We start from the raw sequence: 23221 nt of genomic DNA on the forward strand, positions 1-23221 counted from the left end.
TTATTGTACTCAGAACAGAAGTGCCTAAATGCAAAGGAAAATAACTTAGGAATATTATCTCATTTGCATCTCACAACTTCCAAGGAAAGGCTGATGGTAGTATCATCTCCATTTTATACATGAGGAAACTGGGACTTACAGTGATATACCACGGAACACACAACTGAGCTGGTGACAGCTTTGGTAGTTAATATGTTTGACCACTTAGGATGAGAAGTGGTCCTCACTTGTACTAGCTGCACAGTTCTAGCTTTTAGGCACGACACAGGTTTTTAAGAATTCCAGATTCAAATTTGAACTCTCTGCTTATACTTACATACATCTACTTCTATTATAAGCATTGCTTCTCTTGAGCAGTAACTTTTCTCATGTGAATAGAAAAGCATTTTCATATCCTATTCACCACCCGTATCACCTTTCCCAGTGAAAACCATCTTTTAAAAAAATAATTAAGGAATGAATTTAGGTCTAGAAGAGATACTAAAGAAATTTTTAGAAAAATATCTTATATTTCATTTCCTTTTTGCTATCCTGTTCCCAATCAGTGGCTTCTCTGTCATCATGTATATAAAGTATTGGTCAGTTTCTTTAGAATCTAATTTATCACCATCTCTAAAAGGCAAACTCTTCTGCAGATCAGTACTACTAAACACTTCTGAACGTTTTTTAAAGTGTATGATTTGAATATACAGTAGTGATCTCTTTACAACTGCTCTGACTCACACAAAGCCAAATACTTTATGCTAATGAAGGGAAATCAGGAAATGGCAAGAATTTAAGTAAATATTATAATTTAATCCAAATAGAGATGAGTTTCAATATTCTTTGTTTTACATTATATCATCCACTGTTTTCTTTTGTTATTGAGGGCATTTCTCTTCCTGAGGAACTATGATTGTTAAATGTAAGTTTTTTGTGCTTTAATTTGATATGAATTTCTTCTGTTTAATAGGATTTCAAGTTTATTTAACATCCTCCAACACATTCTAAAGAAATTAAGTAGGTAAGTATTTTTTGGACATTTGCATTGGTATGTCTGATTTTCTTAGATGAAGCTAACCTAGAAGTACAAAAATTATTGTGTCAAAGTTGAAATTGTAAAAATATAAATTTAAAAAATAATATGATAGTATCTGGCTTTAATGAGCTTGCAATTAGATTTTCCTATAAGGCTACTATATTAGTTTCCTAATGCCACTATAGCAAATTACTTCTTAACTTAGTGGCTTAAAACAACAAAATTTATTCTCTTTATAGTTCTGGAGGTCAGAAATCCAAAAATCTCACTGGGCTAAAGTCAAGGTGTCAGCAGGGCTGGTGAGACTCTGACGAGAGAATCATTTCCTTGCCTTTTTCAGTTTCTAGTGAACACTTGTATTCCTTAACTTGTGGCCCTTTCCTCCATCTTCAAAACACATCACTCAAGTCTCTGAATCCCCATCACATTGCCTTCTCTTTTGTAGTAGTGTCTTCTACTTTCCTTTTATGAGGACCCTTGTGATTACATTGGGCCTTCCCACATAATCCAGGATAATCTCCTCGACTTAAAATTGTTAATTTAGTCACATCTGTAAAAAAATTATTAAATATAACATATTCCCAGGTTCTGGATATTAGGATGTGGATGTTTTGGGGACCATTATTCAGACTACCATAGCTATATTGTTTTCATTTTCAGGATAAGGAAACATAGAGCTAGTGATCAAAATCATTGGTTCCATGACAAATCTTGGAATATGGATTCTCCATCTGATCATTTATCAAACTCTTTTGTTATGTGAACTTTTACATTTCTTCTGTTAGACTCTTACTAAAAGATAAATTTGAAAATAATTTAAGGGTCTGAACTCTGAGTCAAAATCTCAGAGTTCTAGTTCTAGCTCCATTTATTATGCGACTAGGATATGTCAGTATCCTTATTTGTAAAATGATGATGTCAAATGCAATAATGTGCTAGGTACTTTTCAGTGATTCTATGACAGGATTTTTATTTTATATGTTCTGTTCTTCATGAGAAACACAATGCTTATACATGAAATTTGCCAGGTGCTTTTTGAAATTTTATTAGCAGCATTAAGTTTCTGTATTAGTTTTCTATTGTAGCTGCAACAAATTAGTACAAAATTTGTGTTGTAAAATAACACAAATTTATTTTCTTGGAGTTCTGTAAGTCAGAGGTCTAACAGGGCTCCCTGGGTTAAAATCAAGCCATCACCAGGGCTGCATTCGTTTCTGTAGGCTTGGGAAGGATCTGTCTCCTTGCCTTTTGTAGCTTCTAGAGGCCACCCGCATTCCTTGGCTTGTAGCTCTCTCCCTCCATCTTCAAAGTTACAAAGGCAAGTTGAGTCTTCCTCAAATCCCATCACTCTGACCTCTTCTACAATTATTAATACATCTCCTTCCGAGTCTCCTCTGCTTCCCTCTTCCACATTGAAGGGCTCTTGTGATTACATTGGGTAATCCAGGAAAATCTGATCATTTAAAGTCAGCTGATTAGCAATCTTAATTCAATCTGCTACCTTAATTCCCCTTGGCCATGCAATGTAATGTAGTCACAGGCTCCAGGGTTTGGAATATAAACATTTTTAGGAGGCTGTTATTCTGCCTGTCATAGTTTATACCTGTCTATGTACATTGCACTTGCATGGCACTTTTAAGTTACTCCTCCTTGGATTGTCTCTCATTCTCCGTGAACTAAATACATTCCTCTGTAAACCAAAGCTTTCTTCATATATGATTTTCAGTCTTTGAAATGTTATTTATTCCTACCACCAAATTATTATTTATTTCTTTATGTAGAAATAAGAAAGTGATTGGGGAAAAAAATTTTCCAGAGGATAGAATAATCCTCTGGACCTTCTTTGTCAACACCTATTACTTTTCAGTTAAAAAGTAATGAAAATATAACTTATTAGGTTTGTAGGCAGATCTATATAGCTAAAGTATGATTAATCTTTAGTTTTAATAATATATTGTGGGAAAGAACGTATGTTCTCCTTAGCACATTTGCTCCACAAGAGTATGTAATCCCAAGAAATCATAGTATATTAACCATACCCTTTTAGTTCTTAGTAATGGTACATTGAATCCCTGAAAACTTTCTATAGAGGAAGGAAAAATGTGGATTTGGTGTTTGACATGGCTGGTTATTTTGACAGTAGAGGATTGTGATTAAGGATGTGGCCTGTGCAGTTCAGCTGCCTGGGTTTGTATCTAAGCCCTATACTCTGAACTTTGGGCAAGTCGCTTAGCACAAATTTATCTCCTTAATATTACGGCTTGAAAGTTTGTTGTGAGGATTTAATGAGAAAATGGATATGAAGCAGTACTACAATAGTTAGCTCATGATATTCAATACCTGTTAGCTGCTGTTGTTTCTGTTATCCTCATAGCACCTGATATCATATCATGACTGTTCAATTGACTGTTCTTCCCACTTTATTTTAAACTACTCAATGTAGTGATCTCCATTCACCTATCATTAGGTTCAGAGTAGGTGCAATGTTGAATGAATGAAAATGCTGTAGGAAGACTTTTCAGTATAAGTGTCTGTTGTCCATGGATTAGGGAATTAGGCATACTATTTGTTTCTCATTAAATGAAAACTTACAAATTGACATGTAAAAGTAAAAAGAAAATGATCAGATATTCTGAACTTTGGGGTAAACATTAAAACAGCTGCCTAAAAGGCAGGAAAATAGTTTAAAAGACTTTAAAAATATTATTTGGTCATAAAAATAATTTTAGAGGTGGTGTTCTATTCCCATAATAGTTCTCAGTTTTACTAATAGATCATGATTAAGTAAATGCTGTTGAATTGACAAAGTGAGCCAATGAGTTGAGTTTCATTGTGTGAATTTAGCTTGCAGGAGGGTTCCTACTTGTTGTCTCATGCATCAGAAGATTCTTCACTCCTGATCTATAAAACCTCTGATGGAAAAGTTACTAGAACAGCATATAATTTGCATAAAACACATGGCGGCCTTCCTGGTGTACCTTCTAGTCTGTCAGTTCCCTGGGTCCCATTAGATCCAAGTCTCTTATTGCCGTATCATATCCATCATGGAAGAATACCTTGTACTTTTCCACCCAAATCGCTGGATCCTACAACACAACAAAAGGTAAGATCTTTTTTGAAATTAAGTGTTCATTATGTTGTTTCTTATTTATCTATTTCACTGACTATACCATGTTTCAACCTAATGCCCACATTTGCCGTATGAATCACAGCACCGTTCTAAAAACTATATCCATAGGAAAGCTGTACGCTCTGCTGAGTTCAGTCTTTATGTCAGTGAAACTTTTTATTTTTGTAAAGTTTATAATTCAACTAAAGAAAATTCTTTTAGCTTGCCCCGTAGATGCATAGGTAAGGCATCCATATAGTTAAATCCCTATATTCCCATGAAAAACAAAGTTGTATTTTTTTAAAAATTTTTGTTTATGTATACTGTTTTATTTCATTAAATATTTGAGGCAATTTGTAGAATACATAAAAACATGATATTAATATAATTAAAAATTGATAAGTAGTATATGTAAAAATAAGGCCAGTATTAGTGATTAGTGAACAGAGTGCCATATTAAAAATATAACCAAACAATTTAAGGACTAAATTGTATTTTGCTAGGTACCGTGTAACTCAGTATTTACAGAGTTACAATTAATGTTACTATTTCTATAGAATCCTTCCTAGAAATACCAGTTGAATGACGTTTCTTTATTTGAAACTTATAAAGCCATGGCTATAGATATTCTGGACCGTGTCACTCATTCTTTATCTCATGTAAGAAATTCAAATTTGAGTTTAATTGTAGGAAAAGTTTTGCTCTCTATAAATGAATCTGAATGTCTAGGAAACAAAAATTCCTTGTATTTTCCTTACTTGCTGCCAAAAATTTTTGAGTCAAAATTATTGTCTGAGTTCTATAATACCAGTATTTTTGCCCCAGAGTATATATCACTTGTGTATCCTTTGGGTATTCTGTTCTTTTTTCCTTTCTATGTTTATACTGAATTAATCTGTAACTGTCCTCAAGTCCTTTTTGAGAAATAGCTAGAATGCAAATGCTGAGGATTTTTCAGTAATTTATAGTGAACAGCATTATGTTTTTCAGTTCTCTGCCCTAATGTTACTGTTTGGGTGTATCCCTTTAGAAATGGGAACTCTTTGCGCATTTTAGCTTTGGCCAAGGAAGTATAAATGTGGTTAACTAGTTGGGACAAGGGAAAGCATAGAGAAAGTTGTTAATGTTTTAAGCTCTTTTATCTACAATTTTGGTTGGATATTTCCAGTTTAAATTAATATAAGTATTGATTTTTATAACCTCCTAAGGAAAAAATTTTTTCAGTAACTTAAAAATAACAACTATTTTTAAAGGATCTGTGTTCTTTCTAGGAGAATGACTTCAATTTAGAAACTACTGGTTATAGTCTCTTACCTATAACTTACAATTCTATGTGGGGCTGGCTTATTCCTTTTTAGTGGAAATGAAGAGTTTAATACCTTGGCACTGAACAACTTTAAGTGAAAAGAAAAATGTATTATGTTTTTACAAGGTGTCTCTAAAAAAAGAAATGAGTAATATTCTTATACCTTCCTTATTGATATAGACTGACACTAAAATAATGTTGAGTGCTTTATGCTTTGGAAACACTTCAGTGATTTGATATTTTTAATAACATGGTCCAAAATGTGATTTAGTACAATAAGAAAACAACTTACAGTCATGTTTTACTTAATGATGGGGATATATTCTGAGTGTACTTACACAAACCTAGATGGTATAGCTTACTACACACATAGGAAGGGACCTTTTGCTCTCCTAGGCTACAGACCTGTATAGCATGTAACTGGACTGAATACTATAGGCAGTTGTAACACAATGATAAGTATTTGTATATCTAAACATAGATAAGGTGATGCCTCACACCAGGACATCAATAGGTGATAGGAATTTTTCAGCTCCATTATAATCTGATTGGGACCACCTTCATACATGCAGTGCATTTTTTACCAAAACATCATTATTGCACAACTATATTTAGAAAGGAGAAATTCCATATATTTAGGGTTTGGCCACATAAATATAAAGTTTAACAATTCAATTACATATATATCACTCAGCACTTATTGATTTATATATATCTTATATATATATATACACACATATTTTATAATATATGTAAAATTTTTTTTATTTTTTTAGAGACAGGGTGTCACTCTGTCACCCAGGCTGGAGTGCAACGGTACGAACCTCCAGCTCCCCAGCTCAAACAATCCTCCTGCCTCAGCCTCCAGAATAGCTAGGACTAATCACCATGCCTGGCTACTTTTTGTATTTTTAGTAGAGACAGAGTCTCGCTTTTTGCCCAGGTTGGTCTCAAACTCCTGGCTTCAAGTGATCCTCCCACCTCGACTTCCCAAAGTGCTGGGATTACAGACGTGAGCCACCATGGCTGGCCAATTTATATTTTTTAAAATGCTTCATGCATTCAGTATGGAACAAATATTTAGTAAGTTTATCCAGGACCAGGTTGTTGGACAGCCCAGCTTTCAGTAGATGATTAGATAACTAATATACTTGGTTTGATATGATTTTGAAAGCCTGTAGAAAGTTTTAAGTGATGATCTGTTCACCTCCCCACAATCTAGCCCTGTATTTGATAGTAATTCCCTTATCTTCCTCCCTTCCACCTACTCAGGCCATAGGAATGGGACTTTCTAGTCTCAAGCCAGGCACAGATAAGGATCTAGCCTTAGCAGCAATGGGTAAGATCAGAGAAACCAAGGAAGTCCTGTATGAAACAGAAATTATCTGCATATTTTTATTGTGTGAAACCTCATAGCACAAATGTTTTTACCTCTAATATGATCTCATAGTGGTAGTCTCTAGTCCACTTGAACTCAGATCTCATTCTGGCATACTGCCTTTGGCACTAACCCTGAGAGATATCTGCATCTGCCTCCCTACTGGATCAAGCAGAGGTCATATTGAAGGGTCCCATTAGCTTCCTGTGCTACTCTTGACTTCCCCTTCCAGTCTTTTTGCAGCAGTTCTATACTTACCCCTTTTCTCCTTCTACAACTTCTATGATAAGCATTCATTTTGCATGTGCACTCACGCACACACACAATCTTGCAAGAGAAGTTTTCAAAATGCTTGTTTTTCTCAAAGAATACTAGATACAATTAGTGTGGTCAGTATACCTTTATAGGAAATGACAGCTGAGTTGGAGTGGTATATAGATAATCTAAAAATTACAGTACTTTTCTAATGAGTATGTTACAAAAGTTCACCAGATTCATGAAGACAGACTGGCAGACTCAGATCCCTGCTCAAGTTTGTCCTTTTTAGTCATGTAATTGTAAACCAAAAAGGGCTCTTTTGAGGAGACAGTAGATATTAGGTCAGGAAAACAAGAGTCTGATCCATTCTTAGTGAGCTAGTAGCCCCTTAGAGCAATGCCAGTACTATTTCTCTTGGAGTAGGAATATGAGACAGTGTTTTTGGAGTTACAGTATCACCCATCACTCGCAGGCCTGGAATTCACTGGACAGGATATGAAGAACAGAAAGAGTGCAAGGTGGCTAGGGGAAATAGAGGCAGATGGGGATGGGTTCTGTGGAAATGGTTTTAAGCTATACAGCTTTGGTCCTCCTCTGTGAGGTCTGGCTTTCTCTGTTACCCATATAAAAAATTTTATGCTCTCTCAGTGGCCAAGGAGGTGACAGCATTTCCAGATCTCATCTGTAATAGTACTACAATTAGCAAGGGATTGTGTCCTAAGAGCAGAACACCTCTCTTCCCTGGACTGTGTGAGCTGAGTGAGGGTGAGGAAGGGTAGTCATGAAGGTGGAACCAGCACCACAACAGTTCTCCCCATCCCCCCAACACCCCTCTTCCCCTTTTCTCATCCTCTGTATTCCCCTTCTATTTTTTTCCTTCCCCCTTTCTTTCTTTCTTGCTCCTCTCTGTTACCCCTTCAGTTTTTCCTTTCTACTTGGATTCTTCTCTCTTTTCCCTTCCTTTCTTTCTTTGACGTTTATTCTTTTTTCTTCTTTCGTCTTGTCTCTTCATTTTCTTTCCTTAATCTTCCTTACCTTCCTTATTGTCTTTCTTTTTGCTCTATATAATTTCTCCTTCCTCTTTACCACCTCTGACCTTCTTGTATTTCCTTTTGCTCCGTTAAAATTTCTAATTCTTCCTTTTTCTTGCCCTTCAGCTTAGTTATTACAAACACATTGCTCAAAAGGCCTGTCCTTCCCCATTTCCTAATTTAACATTTCAGCCTCTTCTGAGCATAATACAGAGAGAGTGGTTTCCCCATTCACTTCTCTCCATGTACCCTGATCTATCCCCTGCTCTGATTGCTGTTTTTTTTAACATTTAGTACTTTAAAACTGTGTCAGATTAAAACTTGTTTAGAAACAGCCAAGTAGCTGGAGATTAAAAATATATAAGGGATCATTCCTAAGGTAATTAGTACATGTATAAATCATACAGAGTTGACTTTATGTTGATATGTTGTAACTACATTAAGCTAGTGTGTTCTTTGCTTCATGTCTTAGGTTGGTGGAACAAGAATGCCTGCACATAGCCACAGGAATCCAGTTTCCATGGAAACCAAAGGCAGTGGCTTGCCTGCTCAGCAAGTTGAAAATGAAGGAGTGGCTTCAAATAAAAGAAAAATAACTTAAGGACTGTACCGTGGAAAATGAAATTTCAGAAAAACGAATTATAGCAATGTTTAATTTAGAAAAGTTTGAGGGGAAATATGCTTAAAAGATCAGTAAGCAAGAGGAACATTTTTCCTACAGTATCCTCATGAGTTCTTAGAGTGCCTTGAAAAAAATATGTTGGCCATATGAAGAATGTTTCAATGAAGTGGAATGTTACACTCTTCACCCTTAAAGTTTTAGGAGAATCTAATCTAGACGTTTTAACATTATCATAATAGGGAAATATATTAAGAAGAAATGTATTTTTACAGTAGACCTTTTCTAAAAATTGTAAAGATAAATAATTTGGTTTTTTTTTCAGGAACAACACTTATTATTCATTATGTTAATAATTTGAGTTGTATCTTGCCAGTCTGTTGAGACTAGCTCAAAAGGTTAAATATTACCACTGTCAGATATAATTATGAGCATTACAAACCTTGTTTCTGACTCATTTTGACAGTTTTTACATACTATAAACTGATGATTCTTGCAGGTTAATAAAGTTAATACCTTTAAAAACTTGGTGAAATTCCATCGCAGAAGCCAAAAATAAAACCTCCTTGCCTCTGAAAAGTTACAAGTTATCATTTTCTTGTTGGTTAACTATCAGTTTGTTTTAAAAAAGTTTGTGGTGTAACAGGTTTTGTGACTAATGCTTCTATCTCTTGGTACAGATTCAGGCTGAGTGTTGAAATACACTACTAAAAGCAGAGATGAGTATATTTTCCAGAAAAAAAAATTTGTTCAAATGACAAGGTTAATGTGTTAAAGCATAAGCTATTTTTTCCTCATTTACACTGATTAATTTAAATTTTCCAGGACCACAGATGAATTCAGAAAAGGGCATAATCAGCTGATGTTACTGTAGCAAATTTGTACTTAAGAAGGAACACACTTTAATTTTTAGAACCCTGTTCTGTAACGTACACTAAAATTTTCAGAAATAATGTGTGTCTTTTGTAAAATATAAGTTTTGTGATTCTAGGTAATATTTGCTTTGTTTTTGAGATTTTTTATGTGTTCAATGTTAATATAAGAAATTAAGCCTAAAAATCTCAAATATTATAAGTAACTGTTGAAAATATTTATCTTCTGCTACCAAGTTTTGTTTTGTTTTGTTTTGATTTTTGGGGTTGGTTATAGGATATTTTTAAAATTATTGAACAAGTAATTAGTAAAAAATAGTTTTATGTATCCTAATATATCATTTCCTTATCCTGTCATTCCCTTTTTTAAAACACTAAGCTTTTTTTTTTTTAAATCACATATCCTAGAAATGTTTTAGTTGTGACTCATTCATTTGGCAGTGAGCCAAGGGAGAGGCAGGGATTCCCTTGGAATTTGCTCTTTTAGAAGCTGGACAATGGGCCGGGTGCAGTGGCTCGGGCCTGTAGTCCCAGCACTTCACGAGGCCAAGGTGGAGGATCACTTGAGTCTAGGAGTCCGAGACTACCCTGTCTTTACAAAAACTAAGAAAATTAGCTGAGTGTGGTGGTGTGTTCCTGTAGTCCCAGCTACATGGAAAGCTGAGGGAAGAGGATCCCTTAAGCCCAGGAGTTCCAGGCTGCAGTGAGCTATGGTGGCGCCACTGCACTCCAGCCTGGGCAACAGAGCATGACTGTCTCAAAAAAAACAGAAACAAAAAACTGGACAGTGATTGCTTCAGACTTCTGAATACCAGAAAGATCTGGCTTTCATTATTTTAACATTACTTTTTACATAGTAAAATCTGTGATCCTGCAAGTGATTTTGAAATTATCTTAGCCATATATTTAAATAACCCTGATAAAATATAAAGCTAGTTTTCTGCTTGTGCATAATGAAGCCTCTTTTTTTTTTACATATATTTGATTATGCCTTATATTTGATCACCATTAAGTAACAAACACCTAATATTGTGCCTATTATGTAGTTGCTCAGTAGGTTTAAGTCGGATGCATGAATAAATGAATGTGTAGATACAATGGCAGATTTTTTTTTTCAGGAGCTTACATTCTAGTAGAGAACACGGTACTGATCTGTGATAAGTGTTACGATAAGGTAATATAAGAAAGTCATCCAACCAGATCCTTGTAGTTAAGAAAGGTTTTCTGAGATAAAGCTTGAGCTGAATCTTGAAAAATGAGTAGGGGGAAATGAAAAATCCTCCACAAAGAAAGAAAGCACCGTATGAAAAGGCAAAAGGTGGCCAGATTATAGGCTATGAGCATGGGAGGTGAGAGAGAAAACTGTAGGACACAGACAGACATGCTATGCTAAGACATTTGAATTTCTTGTGCATTGTGGGAACAAGTAGTGAAGTTTAATAAGATAAATAGCATGATCAGATAGGTGAATAAAAAGCCTCCTGTTGGCCATTAGTCTAGAGAATGCGATGGAGCTGGGAAACACTGTAGGGAGAGAGGGAGAAGAGTTGGGAGGCTGCGTTGAAGTAATTAAAAAAATGGTAAAGGCCCAGAATTAAAGCAGTAGGAGTAGGGGTGGGCTCAAGTGATATATAAGAGAAAAAAACTTGGTTATGTGGTTGGTAGGGAGAGTAAAGTATGCTTCCAGATTTCTCATTTGGGATAATGGGCAAATGATAGTGATGTTCATTGAGAAAATAGGAGGAGGAGTGTGGTTAGAGTGGGAAGAAAGTTCGTTTGAGGTGTTCATTTCCTTTAACCATTTCTACTTTTGGATTCTGGGTTTGGATGCTATGTTGGTTATTTATGATGAATTTTGCTGTGTAATAAATTACCCTAAAACTTAACTACTTAAAACAACAAACGTTTATTATGTCAGTTTCTGGTGAATCAGAAGTTCAGATGCAGCTTAGCTGGGTCCCTCTGGCTATAGGTCTCATGAAGTTGCAGGCAAGCTTTGGCTGGGGCTGCAGTTATCTAAAGGCTTGACTAGGGCTAGAGCATGTGCTTCCAGGAAGGTTCACTCATGGTATTGGTGGCAGGCCTTAGTTGCTCATTGGTTTGCAGAAAGCCTCAGATCCTCACCACATATACCTCTCCATAGGTCTGCCTGAGAGTCCTCACAACATGGCAGCTGGCCCACCTGAGAGCAAGCAATCCATGAGAAAGAACAAGGAGGAAGTCTTTTATGACCTGTCATATTTCTTCTAGTTAGAAATAAGTCAGTCCACACATAAGCTTCATTGCTTGAAGGGAAAGAATTTCTGAACATATATTTTTTTTTTTTTTTTTTGAGACAGAGTCTCACTCTGTTGCCCAGGCTAGAGTGAGTGCTGTGGTGTCAGCCTAGCTCACAGCAACCTCAAACTCCTGAGCTCAAGGGATCCTCCTGTCTCAGCCTCCCGAGTAGCTGGGACTACAGGCATGCACCACCATGCCCGGCTAATTTTTTCTATATATATTTTTAGCTGTCCATATAATTTCTTTCTATTTTTAGTAGAGATGGGGGTCTCGCTCTTGCTCAGGCTGCTCTCGAGCTCCTGAGCTCAAACGATCCGCCCACCTCGGCCTCCCAGAGTGCTAGGATTACAGGCGTGAGCCACCGCGCCCGGCCCTAAACATATTTTTAAGTCACCACATATGCCATGAACATTTTAGGAATACAGAAGAATTACATTCAGGATCGAGAGAGAAGAAAGGACACTTTTTTTTTTTTTTTTTCCTTAAGAGATGGGGTCTGGCTTTGTTGCCCAGGCTGGATTTGAACACCTAGGCTCAAATGGTCCTCCCACCTCAGCTTTCCAAGTAGCTGGGATTGCAGACATGTGCCACCATGCCTGGCAAAAGGATACTTTTTAAAAAGTGTCTTATTACCAGTATGTTAAATCTGAGATAAAGATAGGTGATGTCAGATAGTTGATAATTTGAATCTTTAACTCAAATGATATGTTTCGTCTCATCATTACAGACTTGGAAGTCATTGGCATATCCATAGGTGATTGAAATCAGAGAAAAGGACAAGCTGACACAGCAGAAGTGAGTAGAATGAGGAAAGGGCTCTGAATGGAGCTCCATGGAAAACCATAGAACTTCAGCGAAAGAAGTTTCATTAAAGTGGCTCATATGCAACAAGTATTAATAGAATGTGAGGTGGAAACTGAAATTCTTCACTGGCAACTGATCAGCAAAATTTGGAAATAGTGTTCTCATTTAGATCAGAACTCCAAAGTAAGTTAACCTGTTTCATTTCCAATTCTACTTGGATTCTGGGTTTGAACATCATGAACATTTTGGAGATATAAGGAAAAGCAGGTTTAAGGTAGAGAGAGGGAAGAGAACACTTTTTAAAATATTTTATTACCAACATGCTAAGTCTGCAGGTCCTAATGGACATATAGTAAAGATCTGGAGATGTTTGCTATGCATTATAGATTCATGGTACTTTTTAATCAAACCTTAAAGTATTTAATAGCAAGATTTGTTGAGTTTCTCATTAAGAAGTAGAAATAAAGGGGATGCATTCCATTGATCCTTCCACTGTTGCCATGTTCCCTGGGCTAATGTGCAGACTACTTATCAAAACATATGATGGCAGACACAAGACATCTATTTGGGGTTTGGGTCTAACCTGCCACACAAACAATACTGAAAGAGTTGAGGTCCAGACCTGTGTTTCTAGGGTGGGTCTCTAGATTGCCTCTTCAGAGAAATTCAGTCAATGTTTTGCCTTGGAAGATGCGTTTGCTTTCAATGTATGAGGTATAACCTTGTTAATTCTGTAAGAAGAGGGTAGGTAGGAGAAGCCTGAGTATAAATTGATTGCTAGGTTTTGTTTTTGGAGTTTTTTGTTTTTGTTGATATGGGGTCACTTTGTCACCCAGGCTGGAGTGCAGTGGTGTGATCGTAGCAGCCTCAAACTCCTGGGCTCAAGTAATTCTACCTCAGCTTCTCCAGTAGCTGGGACTACAGGTGTGTGCCACCAAGCTTGGCTATTTTTTTTTTTTTATTTTTTGTAGAGATGAGGGTCTCACTTTGTTACACAGTCTGGTTTCACACTCTCAGCTTCAAGCGATCCTCCCACCTTAGCTTCCCAAAGTGTCAGGATTACAGATGAGAGCCACTACGCCTGCTGGATTCCTGTTTTGGAAGTGAAGAACACTAAAAATTCTGCGATTCCTGAGTTGAATTTCCCCTTCCCTTGAGAATCTGCATTTCTTGTGAAGGTGGGGAGGAGAAATCTTTCCTATACTCTCTATCCTGTTTTGCTTATCCAAAAATATAAAGCACAGAAGAGTTTGTACACATTAATCCTAAGAGTCACGTACAAGTAGGGCAAAGCCACACTGATGCCTTGGGTTTCCAGTCCCTTCCAAGAACTGTATTGATGCAATATCTGCTCCACTTAGTCTTTACCATAACACAAATTAGCCATTCTTGTCCCTGCCTGCATACCTTTGCACATGCATCTATATCTGCTTGGATTTATTATCACCTATGAAAACCTTGCCTGTCCTTTATTGAAATGATAATGCATTTCTGAGCATCTATTGGATGTTATGCATTATACCAATCTCTTGGGATTCAAAGATAAATAAGTTGGTTTGTGCCTTAAAGGTATTTCTTAATCTAATTGGGGAGATAGATATGCACAACTGGCTATGATGTAGAGCAGACTGTTAAAGTGACACAATAGTGCAAAGGAGTAAGAAAAGGGGACACTGGGAAATAAGAGAAAGGCATGGTAGAAATGACCTTTCGGCTGTATTTGAAAGACAAGTATTAATGTGCACATAAAAGGAGACAGAACATTACAGCACAAACAAAATCATATGAAAGGTGCTGGTTCTAGCAAATAGCAAAGATGCTCATGTAACAAGCATGGGGGTGAAAGATGATAAATGGGAGATGAAGTTGAAGAAGTAAGTTAGAGATCAATAATAGAAGGTATTGAATGGTATCCCCAGAGTTTGATTTGATTCTGAAAGCAATGAGGAGACATTGAAGGCTTTTGAGCAAAATGACATGATCAGTTTTGGGAATGTCACAATATAAAGGATTATTTAGAGAGGAGAGAGACTAATGGCAAGATGTTAACTGTACAAACAGTGAGTGGATGAAAAAGGTATAGATTAGAAAGCTATTTAAGGGGTAGCAGATATCAGATTCGACCCTGTCCCCAAAATGAATGCTTACTGATAAAATATCGAGTCACACAACTGGGTGATAGACATTGAGCTGGGTGTTGGGAGTTCAAGGATGAATTAAAAGACATATATCCAAATGTTTATAGTCTCATAGAAAGAGACAGACATCTAAATGAGTACAAAAATATACATATTGTAATTAGTCTATGTAATGCATAAGAGTTACATGAAACAATCGGGGTTGCTTCTACACAGAGGCATCAAAAAATATAAATGAGGTGAAACCAGCTAAAAACCATATCTTCTTATTTTGTTCTTATATCTAAGCCTGGCAAATAGTAAACAATAAATGTGTACAGATGGTTCCAACTTAATGATGGTTAGACTTAATTTTTTGGCTTTACAATGATATGAAAGCAATACACATTCAGTGGGAACCATTCTTTGAGTACACTTGCAACCATTCTGTTTTTAATTTTCAGCACAGCATTTAATAATTACATGAGATATTCAACACTTTTTTATAAAATAGGCTTTGTGTTATATGATTTTGCCCAACTGTAGGCTAATGTAAGTGTTTTGAGCCTGTTTAAGGTAGGCTAGGTTAAGTTATAGTGTTCAAGAGGTTAGATCCATTAAATGCATTTTTGACTCATAATGTTTTCAACTTACAATGAGTTTGTCCAAATGTTACCCTGTTGTAAGTCAAGAAGCATCTGTATTAAATTATTGACATGTGCAAATGTGTGCGTGTTCTTCAAGCTGATGAGACTGGAGGTAGGGGTGGAATAGGGAGCAGAGTAAGCAAAAGCACAGCCCACTAAATAGCATGTGTGTGTGGAATTATGAAGTAAGAAGCTTCAAAGACAACTGAGGTTTTTACTAAGAGCTGCCACTGACTTGAATGAAAATATCAGAGGAATAATAAGGATGGGGTGAAAAGACAAGAAGTTGTGTTTTCAACCAAATGTCAGAACAATTAAGGGGGTGTCCTGTAGAGCACTGAAAACGTGGGTCTACATCTTAGGGGAGAGAAATAGATAGGTATGTTAAGGGCCCACCTTTGTGCTAAGACACCAGAAAAGGTGAAGCTGGCATGTCTGGGACCAAGCTGGCTTTTCCTTCCTTTTTTCTTTCCTCCTTGCTATGGTTTGTATGTGTCCCCTTTTAAAACTCATATATTGGAAACTTAATCCCTAATGCAACAGTATTGGCAGTTGTTGCTTTTGGGACTGTTTAGGTCATGAATGGATTAATGCCATTATGAAAAGGGCTTGTGGGTGTGGATTTATGGGCTCCTGGCTCTTCTGCCATGATGAGTCAACATTTGTCCTTTCTTGCCGTGTGACTTCCATCATGTGAGGATGCAGTAAGAAGCCACACACTACATGCCGGTGTCTTGATCTTGGACTTCTTGGCCTCCAGGACTGTGAAAATTAAATTTCTATTCTTTATAAATCATCCAATCTGTGGTATTCTGTTATAGCACCATAAAACAGACTAAGACACTCCTTTTCCCCTTTCTTTGAGCCAACAGCCTGGGACTTTGGTTTTATATCAGGTTAATTGAGCATGTAAAGAAATACATGAAAATAAGGGGAAAAGGGAAGGCAAGAGAAGACTCTATGGTATTGGATTAGAATTGGAAGCATCAGAGCAAACCCATGGTAATTAATAACCACATTGAGAGAAATGGAGAAGCAGTTATAGCTGTGTAGGTACATATGCAAACATATTTCCTAATTCTGAGAGAATCTAGAAGCAGTGATATTCCAGTAGCAATGAGCACATCTGGTACCCAGATCTTGGTTTCTATTAATAAATCCCATTCTTCACTAAAGAAACCAAAGCTCCTTGATGAAATTAATGATTCCAAGATTGGGTCAGGGGAAATATAAGATGAACCTGGAACATCATGTTGCACTAGAAAGTAAGAAAGTGCTCAAAGAATGATAGGGGCATATCAGAAGAACACAGAAGCTAGCTTAAAGGAGTTCCTAGGGCCAGGTGTAGTAGCTCACACCTGTAATCCCAGCACTTTCAGAGGCCAAGGCAGAAGGGTCACTTGAGGCCAAGAGTCGGAAACCAGCCTGAGCAATGTATCGAGACCCTATCTCTACAAAATAAAAAAATAAAATAAATTAGCCGGGCACGGTGGTACACCCCTGTCATCCCAGCTACTCGGGATGCTGAGGCAAGAGGATCCCTTGAGCCCAGGAGTTTGAGGCTGCAGTGAGCTGTGATCATGACACTGCACTGCACTCTAGCCTGGGCAACAGAGTGAGACCTTGTTAAAAATTAAAAGGAAAAAAAAAAAGTTCCTAGGTCCAGGCAAATTTAAGCATCAAATGATGATAGTAATAAAATGTAATCAATGTAATCCTTTGAGTAAGATGGGAATTCACAAGCCCATACTGATATAAATGAATAAATGTGGAAGAAGGGAACATTCTATTCCACAGTAGAACGCCACCCAATAAACAGAATAATGGAACTAGAAAAATCACCAATTTGCAACCATTAGAGTAATAATTAGCTAAGAATCATCACTGGATGCTAAATGTGGTCAGTGAAAATTTGGTGATAAATGGGAATATTTACATAGCCTTGAAGACTCTCCCCACATATTACCTATGAATTATTATTTAATAAGTATAACATACCTGTTAAAGCTGAAGAAACCTGGCAGAAACAATCTTAACCAAGGAATAAAAGTTAATATCACCAGTAACGAGACAAATCAATAGTGTGTTTCCTGATATGCCAGGAAGGGCACAGCATCACTTATATGGTATATTCCTGCCAAATATGTATAAATCATGAGGAAATACCACAGAAGCCCAAACTGAGGGGCAGTCTATAAAGTAAATGGTCAGTAATCTTCAAAAATTTCCTGCCTTTAGCATTGTGGGACTATTGCAGATTAAAGAAGACTAACAATGTGATTCATGATCCTGATTTGAATCCTGGTCCAATAATGGACATTGTTGGAACAATTTGCAAAACTTGAATGGAATTTGTGGACTAGTTTGTAGTGATGTATCAATGTCAATTTCCTGATTTTAATGTGGTTATGTCAGAGCATGTATCACACCTAGGAAACAAACACCAGAGTATAAATTGGGAATGAGGCATCATGTCTGCAACTTAATCTCAAATTGGAGGGTTTGGGCAGAGAAATGTTAACAGGAAGTCTTGATGAAAAGTATATAGGAGCTATATGTAGTATTTCTGCAACTACTACATAAATTTAAGATTATTTCAGATTAAAAAGTTTGTTAAAACAGTATTGTTTACAGTGTCAGGTAGTATGGGAGGTCAAGGAGGATGAAGACTAAGGAAAAAAGGCTACTGGATTCGACTGTCAACAGAGGGCTCCATGGAGTGAGACAGCAGCGGTCACAGCAGGCTGAGACTTGAAGGAGAGATGAGGGGTGGGGAGCAGCACCGGGCGGCCATTTCGAGAAGTTGTTGAATGGAACAGGGAAGGTAGGATGATAACTGGAAGGAGAACTCAGGAGAAGGGGTTTTGTTTTTGTTTTCATAATGCTGTGAACTTGTTTATGTTTACAGATTAAAGGAAGTAAATCTGTCAACTGATGCAATACAAAGATGCAGACTGAAGGGGCAATAACTAGTGGAGAACCAATTGGGAGTCTTGAGAGAAAGGCTAAGAGAGGGAGGTGGAGAATAAGGTCAAGATTCTAGGAGGAAAGATTCAACTTGGAAAGAGTCTCCCTCTCCCTAGCCAGACCACCCGCCCCGCCCCCCATCACCAAAAATGACCCATCTATTTCATTCCCTGTTGTGTGTGTAGCTGCCAAGAAATTTGGGTGAAATTAAACCCACCTCCAACTCCAGAAGTGGGCCCTGGTTGGTTTAATCTCCCGCGTACTATTGTGATTTACATAGTAACCCAGATCAAACCAGCCAGTATATGGTAAACATCTCGGGCCTAGGGAATGAGTTGAGGATTGTGTCCAGTCAGTACAAGTCTCAGGGCTCGTACTGGATGTTTATGAGATGAAGCACTTACTCTTGGGTGTGCATGAAAATACACCATGGCACACTGATGCTGCCTCCTACCGTATTATGTAGGTCAGATGCCGCCCTGAGGATGAAGTCCGTACTCTGGGAATTCACACAGGGTTGCAGTCCTGATGGAGCTATACCTAAAGCTCTCCCTACCCCCTGGACTTTTTGGTTCCTTTACCCAATATACCTCTTTTATTATTTGCCAGTTTGAGTAGACTTTTTTTGTTACTTGTGACCAGAAATGTCCTAACTGATAAAGGATGAAAGAGTTATCCACCAACAAATGGTTCAGAGAGGCATAAAGACAAAAGTGTTGAAATAGGAGGAAAATAAGGGATTCCTGCTTTTCAGGTCCATGGCATGAAAATTCTCTTACAATGCACCCCCTCCCCAGAAGTCTTTTCTCCAGAATTATAATAAATAATTTAAAATTATAATTCCCAGGAATTATAATACCACAAATTCTGTAGATCACATGTTAGTTCACATTTTCTTTTTCAAGTATTTTGTATACATACCTAAATAGATTGTAAGCTCCTCCCAGGCATGATTGTGTCTTTATATGATTGTGTATGTAACATAAGACCAAGCATAGGGCTAGACAAAGTCTAGATGTTCAATCAACACGTATTAAATTGTGCTGATACCAAAGAGCTTCCCATAAACCAGCATGTAGCTAGGTCATCTCCACCTCCATTTTAAACCTCCCTATTTACAAGGGCAATTTTACGGGCAGAAACTGAAAACAAACCAAAAAATCTTGTGTGTATCGAAGGCCACACTAGTCACTATTATCCTTTCCATTTGTACCTTTCGTATTGCATTAGTTTACAGGTACATGTCCCTTGTTTAAGGAATAAAGCTCCATGATTTGAGTGTATTTTTATAACGCTGTCTAAGCCATTTAATATTACTGTGTCTCATTTAAGAGCAACAAAAGAAGTACAAATTCAGGTTAGATTTAACAATTTGGAAGATACCCTTATTTCAAAACCTCTTAAAAACATTCTCCTTGTCAGCCAAAACTTGTCCAGACCTGACTGAATATGTAGTCAGTGATTCTTCCTGGGGTAACGACAACAAGCAGCTTATCTCTTATCAAAGGGAGAGGCTGTGTCCAATCACCAGTGTGCTGAAAAGATGCCGGCTCTTTCACACCCTTCACCATCTGTAGGTGCCGCTCTCCAGCTCCATGGAAACATGAGTCATCCACAGTTCTGCAAACTGGTCTTTCAACAGACATTTGTCCAACCTAAGCTGCTGAAACTAAACTGTAAGGTTTTTGGGGTGTTTAACCTGTTAGAGGAGGTTCCAAATAAAGAGAATACTATGTCCAGGAACAGTCTCACTGACTACGTAATCCTTCATGAGACAATGTTCACATTTGTTCCTGAAGTTTTCAACTGAAAGCCAGAAATGGATCCAGAATAAATGATTAAGTGAGCAAGATCCATTCGTTTAATCAAATGAGAAAGTTAACATTTCTATACAACTAAGAAATAGAATGTATTTTATGTCTAGTCTGTATTTTGTGGAATTTGTGTTTCATTTTTAGTTCTTTAGTCATAGGTTCCAAAAATACACAAACAGCAGTTTTACTATTGTGAAAAATAAATAATTGAACACAGTTAGCAAGTATAATGTCTGCCCTCTGCCCCACCAAAAGTGATGCCAATTATAATTCCCAGGTGCCACAACGGGCAGCTGGAGATAGTTTCTGTCCAGTACCAATGTGCAATCTCATAGAATTGCACAATGAGTGTCTTCTGAGTTCAGAAGAGGAGGTGCAGACCATGAAATCACAGTGTGGCAGGCTTGAATGTGTCTGTGTATGTGTGCATGCTGGGAGGCTAATAAAGTGGTAGGTCAGTCCCTAATTCAGTTTGGCTTTTTTTTAACGCTACACTCTAGTGCCTGGAAACTTTTACTCTTAAGGAGCAGGACTCTATAACTTAGTAAGTGCCTAGGGCCAAAATGTCATTTTGCATACAAGAGAGTGCTGAGTTTGCTGTCAGCCAAGCCTTCTGCCTCCCAGGAGCCCAGTGCTAGAGTTAATTCACATCCAACATTGGGGAAGTCTTCAGAATGCTAAGGCTGTCAGCTGCAACTTGGAGAGGAGGAGAAGTATGAGAGGTTGAGTCTTAGAAGTCACCAGCCCAGAGTTGGAGTTTGTTGGAAGAGCACCGAGCTAGCGTCTCCACTCCACCATTTGCGAAGACCATCTCTCCCCTTTTCAAGCCTTTCCATCTGTAAAATCCAGATATTAATGCCTTGCCAGCTTATCGTACAGGCTATCCAATAAATAATGGATATAAAAGTTCTTTTTAAAATGCAAGCCACTGTATAAGTGAGAAGTATTGTCAGATCAAATTAATAAGGGGTGTCATTTGAGCTCAAACCTGAAAAGAGTTTGCCAGAGTGGAAAGGAAATTTCAAGTTGAGGGACAAAGTATTAGTATGACCAACGTTGCAGAGGAACAAACAGGCATAGCACAGTCGAATGTCAAGTCACGCAGTCAGGAGAAGGCCTGGCCGGGCTGCGGATGGTTAGGGAAGAAATGGCACCTAAGAAAGTGTGCCGGGGAGGACTTGGAGATAGAAAGTCCTGGGTGCCTTGATTAAAGACTGGACGTTATCTTGAGATGGGGAGTAATCAAAATCTTTTTACTTGCCCAGCCTTCAAAAAAAAAAAAAAAAGCTGTTTAATGGGGGGTAATTGGGGAGTGGGAGCAGGGGTAGGCAAAACGGTTATATAACTTCTAGAATGGAAAGTATGGCTGTGGTAGGTGGGATAGCCTGGGGGACAGGATGGAAGCTAGGGAAGTCTGAGGGCAGGGAGGTGAGGAGAGGCTATTTTTCAATCTAAACCTAAGGTTACAGTGCTCGGTCTTACTTGGCAAGCTGCTCACCCTCGTCTGTGGTACCAAGCAAGCCTGCCTTGTCTGTGAGAGTGCAGCCAGGCCAGTGAGATGGAAAGTGCGACCCTAACTCTACTGGGGTTGGACAAGTAATAGAGCAGTAAGTGCTGCAGACCCTCACACGCGGTGGTGGCTCAGATGCCTCTGCTTCCTTTAGGCTCCAAAGCTACATAGAGTAGAGATTCCTTTCAAACATTTTTCTTTGGAGAATTAAGTTCCAATTTTATCATGTAGAAGTGGACTCTGAATCTGGGCAAAAGTTTGGTAACCTCCCAGGAAAGTCGCTTTTTACATGCTACTTTTACCTCGTTAGTCTTTCTCCTAACCTTTTAAAACTTGGACTCTGGGGTATAGGGAAGAAAAACAAAGTGAGCCAATCAGCTAAGCTCAAATACCCAAACTAAAACCCAAATTGCCCTCCCTGAGGGGATTGAGGGGTCAGAGTAAGTCAAGATATGAGCTCCTCTCCAGAATGTTTTAATGTTTATGTTATATTTATGGTAATGTTTAAATGTTTATGGTGGATGCTGCAGTCTTAAAAGAGAAAATAGGGCTTAACCAGTTACAAGTAAATAGTGGTATAGAGACCCGTATTGCCAGCCCATGTGGGTCCCAGGCCGTGCCCGCACCCTGTTCCTTTTCAGTTTGCTGTTAAAGGTCTGAACGCTTCTTGTATTTTTTCTAACAATACAAGGCTGATCATTTTACTATGTCCATAATTTACTAACAGACTAATTTATTAGGTTTTTGTTGTTGTTTGTTTTGGGTTTTTTTTGAAACAGAGTCTCACTCTGTTGCCCGGGCTAGAGTGCCATGGTGTCAGCCTAGCGCACAGCAACCTCAAACTCCTGGGCTCAAGCAATCCTACTGCCTCAGCCTCCCAAGTAGCTGGGACTACAGGCATGCGCCACCATGCCCGGCTAATTTTTTCTATATATTTTTAGTTGTCCAGCTAATTTCTTTCTATTTTTAGTGGGAGGGGGGGAGCGGGTCTCACTCTTGCTCAGGCTGGTCTCGAACTCCTGAGCTCAAACGATCCACCCGCCTCGGCCTCCCAAAGTGCTAGGATTACAGGCATGAGCCACTGTGCCCGGCCCAGACTAATTTATTAAAAGGCTAACAGAAGCGATGTTAACTATTCCAAGAGTGGTGGACGTTTGTGAGGACTCACTCTCAGGTGCAACGGTGCACCCACTAACTCTGCAGCCTTCTGTAAAGAAAGTAACTGTCTTCACTCTTCGGTTGTCTGGATTCATGTCTAGGATGGCTCCAGCTATCCAGAATGCCACGTGTACCACTGGCTCTGGGAGAGGCAAGTGATGAACGCTGTTAACCCATTTCTATCTAGACCTACACGCGGCTGATGTCATTCATCGGAAACTGCAACACACTTGGCTATCTTCTCGCTCATGGGAGTTGGTTTTTGAAACTCTTTTTTGGTGTATACATTATCCATAGATATGTCATCATTGAAGATTCCATTTCAGTCCACTA

At 38.1% G+C, this 23221-nt stretch overlaps 1 protein-coding gene across 1 annotated transcript in view; it reads left to right on the forward strand.

Moving 5' to 3' along the window:
* Positions 1-8966, forward strand: part of ICE2 (interactor of little elongation complex ELL subunit 2) — a 50658-nt gene extending 41692 nt beyond the window's left edge. The window contains exons 14-16 of the mRNA XM_069459268.1: positions 953-1003; positions 3863-4121; positions 8573-8966. Coding sequence (XP_069315369.1) covers positions 953-1003; positions 3863-4121; positions 8573-8701 — 439 coding nt within the window. The 3' untranslated portion in view covers positions 8702-8966. The remainder of the gene's footprint in view (positions 1-952; positions 1004-3862; positions 4122-8572) is intronic.
* The last annotated feature ends 14255 nt before the right edge of the window (positions 8967-23221 follow it).

This window comes from Eulemur rufifrons, chromosome 2 (genome assembly GCF_041146395.1).
Source record: "Eulemur rufifrons isolate Redbay chromosome 2, OSU_ERuf_1, whole genome shotgun sequence".
Lineage (NCBI taxonomy): Eukaryota > Metazoa > Chordata > Mammalia > Primates > Lemuridae > Eulemur > Eulemur rufifrons.